At 35.0% G+C, this 11,188-nt stretch overlaps 1 protein-coding gene across 1 annotated transcript; it reads left to right on the forward strand.

Annotated features, from left to right (window-relative positions):
* Positions 1–4,108: 4,108 nt before the first annotated feature.
* On the forward strand, positions 4,109–6,002 carry LOC122322528. The gene is made up of 2 exons (XM_043215154.1): positions 4,109–4,124; positions 5,391–6,002. Exons 1-2 carry the CDS (start codon positions 4,110–4,112, stop codon positions 6,000–6,002), a joined length of 627 nt encoding a protein of 208 aa, XP_043071089.1. The 5' UTR covers position 4,109.
* Positions 6,003–11,188: the final 5,186 nt, after the last annotated feature.

Genomic DNA, 11,188 nt, shown 5'->3' on the forward strand with positions numbered 1-11,188 from the left:
GGCATTGGCACTCAGCATGTGACAAAACTTTCTAATTAAAGTTTTTGTGCTGGCAATAACGCAAGCCCCTCTAGTGAAATGCTCCGCTAAATGCCGAGCTACAGCACCAAAAAGTTCACAAGTTTCCACGTGTGTTTGTTTTACTGTGTGTGTGTGTGTGTGTGGAAAAGTTTTCCGGTGTCGACTTTTAGGCGCAGTGCGTAATGTTTTGGGTGCGCTTCGAAATAATTTGCATTTGAGTTTGAGTTGAGTTTTAATTAACCCCAGACCAATTAGTCAGCCCATAAGGCCAATCAATCGCTGACAAATGAACGCAAATTAAAAAGGGTAGACATTTTAATTTTCCACTACCTTCCAGCGTATCCATTTGTGTAATTTTTTGCAGGTTATTATCGCGCCCACAATTGCTTCAAAAATTATGTTTACTTGTTCACTCAAACTTAATTCAATTTACTCGCTTGCAATTTGCCAAGGTGACAAGCGCAAACCATTTACTTACTCCATAGTCCTTGGCAGAACCAGTCGCTGGCCTCAGGACATGGCATTAAGTAAGAAAATGTACACAGACAAGGACATATATATTTCAGAGATTTGTTTTGAATAATTAAAAATAATAGTCAATGTGCTAAGTGAATAATAAAATAATATATGTTTCCAACCTCAGTTGCAGAATTCTTGCAAAAAAGTTATGATTAAATTGTATTCAATGCAGTTTTCTTGTTTTGGAATAAGAGTAAAAAGAAAATACTGCTCTGATGAATGTGTGAAGTGAACATGAAGTTTCAACTAACTTTATTTATGTTTGTACAAAGTTGCCGCATTTAAAACTCTATTACGTTTGTTCATTAAGTTTGCAATATTTTGTAGTCAAATTGAATTAAATTATATGCACCTCAAGGTGGAAATATAAGTTTCAGGTTTCTTGTAACTCTTGTAAAATTCTGAAACTACAACTGAGTACAAAAATATAGATGCGAGTGCAACAAAAATTACAAACAACTTTCATAATTCATTTCCGCCTGAGTGTAACAATTTTTGCACTTTATGACTTTCGAGTACGCCTCGAGTTAGGTCCGCAAATCATGCAACATTCTGAGTAACAGTCGCACTTGCCCAGCGTGTTGCCGTCGCGACTTGCCCCAGAGAACTGAAAACTTTAAGTTTCCAACATTTTGGCTTACGCTTTTTTGTGCTAATTACAAGGAAACTGGCAGCCAAGAACTGGAGGTGGAGCTGGAGTTCGAGTTGTGCTTAACTGATGGATGGGGTCCTCGAGTTGGCAACAGCCAAAAACGAAAACAAACTTGTGGCCGAGAACAACAAGCAGGCAAACGGCTATAAGCAAGCGGCTCAACCAAAAAGTCAACGGCGAGCAAGGCCAGGCTAAGCCAAAGCAATGCCAAAAGCGTGACCAGGAAGTTGTAAACGGTTCAGCCAAAACAAAAGCACCGACTACTGAATTCGGAAGCTTCTCATTCTTTCCCCTATTACTCCCTACTTGCGTTGCCCCTTTTCAACCGTTGAGGCTCCATCGTTGAGTCGACCTCGCCTAGTCAAAAAACACATTGCACAAGGAAGTGCTGCCTCAACTTGTTTATCTGCCAACGAATAGCCGTCGAAAACAACAAGCAACTCCGGTTGCAAAGTAAAACGTTACATAACGCTCAAGACGTTGCCCCAACAGGAACCGAGGCGTGTTTACAGTGCACTTCCAGCTGTTGCCTTGAACCCCGGCATAAGGGAGTGCCAAGCACTTAATCAGTTTCTTAAAATTATACGCAAGTTAAGTGAGAGAAACTATAGAGAAATGTAAATAGTGTCATAGGCTTATAGTTAGTTGAGCTGTCAAAGGAGCTGGACTTAAATACCAGATCAAATATATTTAAAGATTATAAGTAAACTAACTTTTGCTTACGTTTTCAGTATTGAATATAAACATCAATTTTCCCGGTGAACTAGTCGCTCACGGTTTTTTTGAATTAAATCTATTGAGCATTGTTTTTGACACATGTTGACACGCATTTTTGGTCACAGAAACAATTTTTCAATTTATATGCGCCTCTAAATTTAGGAGGACTGAGCTTAAATATATTTTGATATTCTGGCTCTTGCCCTAACGATTTAAGATCCAACAACCCAACATATGTATTTCTCCGTATGTCTGTTGCATAACATTTCCATTGATTTATCATGCCCAATGCTTGGGAATGTGAAAAGACAACTAAAGAAAGTCAGACAGACAGTCAGGCAGTCGTTCAGTTTATATGAGAACCATGTCTGTAAGACCCACTGAACGAACTAGGCCAATATTCCCCAACCAGTTGCCATGTCGCAAATTGGCCCACATGAGAGCCGTAGTTACTCTCGCACCCGCAGTCACACCTGCATACATACCCACATAAATATAAATAAATGCATACAAATAAATAACAGAAATGGAAGTAAAGCACAATCGAAAACAATAACAGTGGCGAAAAAAGCAACGACAACATAAATACTTGAAACAATGGCAATCACGTTCTTCTCATCATAAATAATATTGAAACACGTGAACTTTAAATGAAATATATAAAATTGAGAGAAATGGATATGGTTTTTATCGCGGAAATATGAATATATAAAAAGTCAATGTTAAATCTGAATGAGATAATAAATTACAGTGGAACGATGCAGTTCGATCAGTAATTTATTAATGTATTATAAGTTATTGGATTTAAAATAAAAACTAGTTTTCAATTATTTTTTAATTCATCACTGTTGACAGAGGCTCAATAACTTACCACGAATAAATTATAACCCTAATCAATCTTAATTTTGAGTAGAAGACTTATATGATGAATATGATGGGAACTTATTTTTATATATATTCTCACCTCTCTTTTATAAAATACATGAAGATTTAGTTAATTGCTGATTTAAAAATATTATTTATAAATTATAAAAGATTTCCTAATATTAAAAACATTAGTATTATTCCCTTATTATGATGTGTGTATGCTATTATAAACTATCGCTTTAAGTTTACCCTGAAAATTAAAATACTTCGAGTAGTTAGAAAGATTTTAACTAACTGATTTAATTTCTGATAAGAAGCTTAGACAAGTAAATGGTATCTTATCACAAATGCCATTAGACTCAAGTTAACAATGTGCTGTCGAGCAATTAATCTTAGGAGTCAAATTGAATAAAATCCGGTTTAACATTAGCAAATAACACTGCAAATTTATATGTTTATTTAATTTATGTTCCTTCACACACAGCTGCGCCGTCAAGAGTCGGTGCTAAATAATTTGCATAATTTGCAGATGTATCAGTTCGAATTGTTCTTTAATAATAGCCGAAGATAAAATACAGAGACTGGAAGAATATATAGAATATAGAGCGATAGGCTCTTACCGGACAAAGAGAATTTAAGTGATATCTATTTAGTTGGCCACTCAATTTATATGCAAATGAGGGCATTCACTCTGTCAAGATGAAATTTATATACTCCAGGTAGAATGAGTGCTGAAGCAGAAAACATGTTCGATTGAGCGAAAATCAATTAGTGTGCCAATTAACTCCAGCTTCAAATTTGTATCCACTAAAACAGGTAGCATGTAGGAAGCAATTAGCTAATTTAAAACCAGCTAGAGTCTGCGACAGTTCTATTTATTAAATTACATCCGGAACAGCAACAACAATGGCAACTAAAAGTCCCTCATTTAACTTATCAGTAATGGTAGCCAGCTGTAGATGCAGACACAACTATCAGATACGACCGTGAACCGCACGAGTTCAAATCCATCAAACTTAAAAAAAAAAAAAACAAAACAAAAGTTGCTTCTGTCCCTAATTGGTGAGCAGTTCCATCAGCACATGATGCGCATGCTTCATACAACAACAGAGAAACCCGTTACTATACGTGGCCTAATCCGGTTATAAAATCTTACATTCGTCTGCCTCCCATGTGCGTAAATTCTCGCTTTTAAAATTTGCTTCACATTTATTTAGTTTTTGCTTTTAGTTTTTAGGCGGCGAACCCGTATAAAAACGTCACGCAAGCGCAGCGCATCTTTTAGTCGACTTTATATGTTCAGCGCGACAACTCGAAAATTAATTTTAAAATAATGACGCTTCGTATTGTAAGTGATTTTGGAATGAAATGCATCATTGAACGCTTTAATAGCATTTCAGAGGAGCAACAAAGTGGAATTAGTGTTATGAAATGCAAACTTTGGTGACAGTGTTGAGGAAAGAATATATATATACATATTAAAATATATATTTGGTGTCGAAGAAAGCATAAAATAAAAAAAAATAAAAATTATAATTTGTTACAGTTACAGTTCGAAGTAGTGATGATTAAACTGTTCTAGTCTGTCCAGTTCCGATTACTGCGTTAGAAAAGTGCATCTGATCTACAAAACTTTGTATGGCAATAAGCATAATGGAGCACTCTTCTGGGTTGCTGATATATATTTCAGTTCGTTATATAAAGATTTCAATAAATCCCCCACTTCAAGCGCTTGACTTGCACCCATTAAGTATAACAAGTTTTCTCGATGATATTAATATTCTATAGTTCATCATTTGCATAACGTGAAAAGCATTTATTGAAAAAAAAAGTATTTATCTAAAAATTATACAAATCATAAATTATTATAGACATATGCAGAGCGTGCAGGAAACCAAAAACGGGGCATTCAACTTTCTGGTTTATGTTTTTTTTTCCACTCCCAAAGCGAATGCATAGTTCGCTTAGGGTTGCGATTAAAATGAAATATGACGTCTATTTATAAAAAATGCAATAATATGATAATAATAATCAAAAACTCGTTGGCTAAAGAATAAAATTAAAAACAGGATAAAAATCTTCATTTCAATATTATACTCAAAACAAGTACTTATTAATTCAACAAAGAAAAAAAAAAAACATTTTGTTTGAAACTAAATTTAATGCATAATTTCTTAAAGCTTATATCTTACATTCAACATACTGTAAAAGGCAATGAGAATGTGGCCTGACCTTTAGATATCAGCCAAAAAATGTGAAGTGTTTATGTTCTTAGTGAGGAATGTTGCTAATGAACTGTTGGGTAAAAAATTATCATACAACGCAAGGTTATAGTTTTTCCCTTTCACGGTATTTTGCTTTGGAGGCCAGCACGATATGTTCACTGCCCACTAGCGTAAACTCAAATCTAGACTATAACCAAATGAGCTGCCATAAAAATCAGGCCAAAAGCAGACGCGACTGCATAATTTGTGATTAAATCATAGTTAATTATATTATGTAAACCAAAGCAAAAATGGACCAAAACAAAACAAAACAAAACCGACACTTCAAAAGTCATCATTCATTTCTCGTATGCGAACAGACTAAAGATCATTTCCTAACTATTTTACAGTTATTAATCGGAGCATCCGCAATGATTTGCCTCTGCGCCGCCGATGTAGCACACATAAATCATGCGGCGCCTAAGGACGTATTGGTGCCATTCAATGATTTATTACCGCCACCGTTAGAAGAGCTCAGCTCCACAACCGAGGCACCAACGTCAGCGACAAAGCCCACAATAAAGTCCAACTTGCAGCAGCCGCAGGCCACGGCCAAGAAAACGGACATCCTCGCTAAAAAGCCTGGCTCTAAGCCGGAACTAGCTTTGGATTTGCTGCCACCATTCGCTGAGCCAGTGAGCAATGATGTGGCAGATACAAGCATAGGCACCACCACCGCCACCCCCATCATCTACAGCACTACCACTACCACTACCACTACGAAACGGCCACTTGTTCGCTACACCCCAGTCGCAACGACAGCCCGCAGCGTTTCACGTGTTGCACAGTCGCAGCAGTTGCACGCACGACCCAACAACGTCGTTAGTAAAGCATCCGCCTCATCGCGCTTCTCCGCCGAGCTCATTCGTCAATATGCAACATATTTTCAGTCGACGACACCGCATCCGCCACGCGGTCCTCTACCAACGCTGACTCCCTTTCCACGTTATATTAAAAAGTAGAAAATTAATTAAATTAGATAAGGCCAGACAGCAACAATAAATTTAAATTAAATCATCACAAAGAATTCCAACCAAAATGAGTTAAACATTTTCTGAGTTTATTTTTCATTTACATGTAATTTAATTCATTAGTATAAAAGGAATTTATGCAAAGGGAAATCTGCACCAAACAAAAAATTAGTTACTGCATTGCTTATTTTAAAATGCTGTTTATCAAATTTAATTTTAACAAACAGATTTCATATCAGGGCATTTTAGTCCATATAATCAACATCCATCGAAGGCTGATGAGACATTTGCGTAATTATCATGATTTGCAGCACAACTGCTATTATTTTTCTCACATATTCTTTGGGTAGTCATTTTAGTTCCCCTTCCTTCCAAAATTATTCATTTATACAAATACCGAGATTGAACCGCAATCATTGAAAATAAACAAACAAGAGAACTAACTAAAAACAATTTTGTTTGCAAGATTTAAAAATTGTTTTATTTTGATTAATTGAGACACAAGCAAGATTAACAACTGCATATACTAATATATGGAGCGAATATACCTAGGCATTCATTAGTAAGACAAGCCACATCAAAATTCTGTATTTAGCTGCACTAACCTATATTGTGGACAGGGCATTTGCGTCAGAGGAATTTGTCCCAGCACGGCGTTTAATTAATTGCCAGAGGCAAATATTTTGGCGCCGCTGGTCGACACTGAAAATCTCTTTGGCTACTGGCTCAAACAGACACAGTCACAGTCACAGATACATATACAAAATTCTTGTACCTGCACACCGCGCACTCAGCTATAAAGTGCTAATTATTGGCCCCGCCATGGCGTATTTTACAGCAATGTTGCTATTGTTGTTATTGTTGTTGCTGTTATTGATGATGTTGCTGACATTCGAGCTGCCTCAAATATGTCGCATTTGCATTGCCTATGCATGGTCCAAATCCGAATGGCAAATGATTCTGCTCTAATCAAATCATTGCCAAACAGATTAGCCATATTTATGGCCAACGTTTGTCACGTTGAATCATTGTGATTGCTGCTGCTGTTCAGTTAACCGCGTTAATTACATGGCTGATTGACATTAATTCGCTGCTGCAGTCATTGCAAAAGCTGTTTTTAAATCATGACTTTCTGACCTCTGGCAAACATATTTATCATTGCTTTCATATTGGTAGCAAATAGTTTTTCGTTGATTAATGACATTAACATAAATTTAATCTGACATAATAAGTATTAAATTGAAAATGTGTACACTTTTTTGAGGCATTGCAATTACATATGTGACGGGCACCAATAATACATTTTTCAAATATTTGGAATAATTTCGATTCAAATTTTTGTATTTAAAGCAGGATTGAAAATACATATCAAATGTTAAGTAATTGCAATACTATAATTTTTTGGATTTAAATGAGATAATCAATGAGCTGGATTTTAAATGATACATATATGAAAAGAGAGAAAATCAACTTTTATAGTTGTAATATATTTAGTATGCAAATCAAACAATTTTGATTAAATAAAAGTTCTACCAATTAATATGTAATACATATACAGTTATCCATCTAACTGAATTTCATATCTACCAATACTATTCTGTTCATTCATTTTATTTGAAATTTACAAAACTCCACGCATTGAATTTTGTCATCCACTTCCTGAGGTTTATATTTAATTTATTCATGGTAAAATTTTGCACCAAACAGAAATCAAATCTCGATACATTTTTGCATGATTTTGATAGTGCAATTTATCAATGATGATTTTTGTTTTGTGAAAAACAAACTAAGCTTAAAATTGAAATATTAATAAATATGCCAACACAAAGTAATAATTTTCACAAACATCAGCGCATCCTGAGGCAGCTTTTGATTTAATTTCAGATATGCAAAGGCATTTCATACTATTTAGTTTTTTAATTAAAATGTCTAAGCTGTAAGTTGTGCGAGAAATGCTGCCGTGTGAGCATTTCAAACAGTTGAATTGATTAGTGACTGCAATTGAAAATTAATCTCTTTAATCCGCTCTCCATTTCAACTTGATCCCGCCAATGTCGAGCTGTGACAAACATCATTTAATTACGTTCTAATGCGCCTCCGGCTATTATGAAGCAGCCAATGTCGGTACCTCCATTTCCTTCCACCGAACCCCTCCCTGATCACACCCATGACCACCAAACTGGATGTCAGCTTTAATTCGCTTAATACCGTCAAAATGCAGAAATTGGTATCTTATAAAAATAACATATTTTAAATACAAACAGTTAGAGCTGAATCAGAATAAAAATGTTAATCACTTGACAGGAAACTAGTTATTAAAAAAATGCATAGATTATCCAATATGATTTTGATTATAAATTACCTGTTCCGAAAATTAATATACATACAAAGTTTGATTAATTGTGAGTGAACTACAAATTATAATTTTTTCGATATTAATTTTTTATAATTTAAGATCTGATGTGTCCAATAGCATTTAAAAACATTTTAATGCAATACCAGGTAAGTTACTTATGCATTGTCTCTTTGCTATTACCCAACCAAGCATAAGAGTATCAAAATAATGTGAGCTCATTATAAAAAAAAACTTTTACTTCTAATGCATGCAAAGCCATTAGATGAGTCAGCGATGGCATTGGGGGTGCCAATTTGCCTCCGTATCTTTATAGGATGTGTGGGCTTGTGTGTGCATGTGTGTTTAGCGAAGTTTTTAAAGCTGCATTAAAAATCGCTTTTAACAAATGGTGGCATAAGCTCTTAGGGAAACTTTTAATGTGCATACACAGATACACGCACACACATTCACACATTCACATAGTTTCCAAAATGCTTGTGTGCGTATGGGTAAGCAAGATTAATGTTGGCAATGCGGCGTATGAGTGTTTCAAACTTTAACACACAGGCTGTAGTGGGCAAAAGCAGAAACACACATGTGCCCAAGGCCAAAGTATTTATAAGTATATATTAAAAGTGTCTAGACGTGGCCATAATATAGCAGAGCAACTCAAGCATTCTAAATTACATGAAAAACAACCAAAGGACGACCAGAACTTACAAAAAGTAATGCGTAGAAAAAAACTAAGTGAATTACGAATAAAGAGAAATACGGTAACTTCACTTTTTATGTTAGCTTGTTAAATAAATGGATTTTTTAAATAACCATTTCAATTTTAATGAAGACTGAACTCTTATACAACATTCTTACCTACTTGATAAATTTCACATTATATGAATTGGAAATGAGAAAAACTTAATCACGCTTTTTTCCCATTTCCGTGAATAACTCCTCAAGTAGCAGTTTTTTCAATAACCATTTAAGGGGGCAATTAAATGAAAATATCCCTGACAGCTGTTATGTTAATTTGCTTGGCCGTCGAAGACGATTTTCACTGCATTCTTTGCAATCCTTCCTGAATGAATGAGCCATTGAATATTCCATCGATATGTGACAGTGTATATTTTTAAGAGACGCATTCTCAAGCCGTTTAGCTGGATTTTCAGCGCTTTAAAATCCAATTTTCAGGAACTTTTTTTCATTTGGAAAAATGAATTTTTGCTTTTTTGCTACCACACCCATTTTCATTTTGCGGGCGTATGCAAAAATAATTTTTAATATGCGCATGTTGGATGCAAGCAAGGACGCAGCAGCAACAACTCCTGCTGCTCATACTCATGCTGGCGTTGATGATGATAATGAAAATAGTTATGCTCATGATAACGTTGATGAGCAACAGAACTGCTACTGTATGGCCACCCACATATCACTTTAATTATAGAGACGGTATAACCAAGAGCTCTGCAGAAATGATCATTCGACTATGAGATATCCTTAAAACGCAAGATTTAAATCATAATAGTAAACAATTTAAGATTAATAATAACAGTTTGTATTAACAATTATGTCTTGTCTCTTAAATTTACACTTTTTAAAGACTGTTGTTTGCGTAACTTCAAGATACCCACACATCACACAACATTTTTGGGAACAGGGTACAGGAAAACCAAAAAAGCTGAAAATTGTATTTGCGAAAAAAAACCGTCAGCAGCAGCGCGAGAGACAAAAGATAAGTATTGAGCATGCGATTGAAGTATTGATTGTTTAATCAACGAGACGTCAATATTGTTTGCTGGCCATTAACTGACAGCCCTCATAGATGTTTTCCCGGATGTAGCTGGGCGTTAATGTCTCGCTTCAGTTACAATAACGGCAAATGGGGTTTGATCTGAAAATAATTGCATGTCATTACGCACACGATGATAAAAAAGGAATAATGTTAAAGGTTAAAGGCAAAATATAATGCGCAAATATTGAAATAATATCATTAAATTCCAATTCATATGATTTCATCTTTTATATATATATATATCATATGTCCACGACAAATGACTGACAGTTGCTCCGACTCTGAAATTATGGAAATTGAAAAGCAAAACCTTGACTTATATATATATATATATCAAGTAGCAGCGTGTGCTTGGTTTTTCTTTTGATTTCCCTTCTCTCGTTTTTTTCTTTATTTTTTAATTGAAAAGTGAAAGCCACAAATCCATTGAATTACATTTTCTTTCATCGAATACGTCTTTCACTTGATGGATTTGAATTGCAATTGACAAACTGTAATTACAGCCGTTGCCATTGATATTTTGAAGTGTAAGATCCATATTTGCATTTATCTTTTGCATATGTCGCATTTAAATAACAACGAAAAGAAAAAAATATTTAACATATAGTGTAAATAGTAATAAGAAATAAGAAAGAAAAAAATATTTAACATATAGCATAAATCGTAATAAGTGCTGAACTTTAGTCGGCCATCATCTTTGATTGCAGAGCGACAAACAAATCCGGCAAATGACAAAATAGTTTGTCTCTCGATAACGGAAATGACTATAGAGAAATGAGTTAAGCAAAGGACTTTGAGATAGAAATAGCAAAAACAACAAGTAAGCAATTGGGTTGCCAGCACAGTTGAATTGTGGGGCATTAAAATAAATAATTCATTTATCAACGGTCGAGTCGTGTAAATTTACCAAAGTCTGTTAACTTTTGGGCTTCTGGGTGTTTGGCTTGTGGACTAACTTTGGAAGCGTCATAGAAATTATTAATAATTTATTTAAGCACATTTCATGAATTCGTCGCACTGGCCACACGTTTCGGCAATTTCCGGACAGCAAAA

The sequence above is a fragment of the Drosophila grimshawi genome, unplaced genomic scaffold (genome assembly GCF_018153295.1).
Source record: "Drosophila grimshawi isolate 15287-2541.00 unplaced genomic scaffold, ASM1815329v1 contig_311, whole genome shotgun sequence".
NCBI lineage: Eukaryota > Metazoa > Arthropoda > Insecta > Diptera > Drosophilidae > Drosophila > Drosophila grimshawi.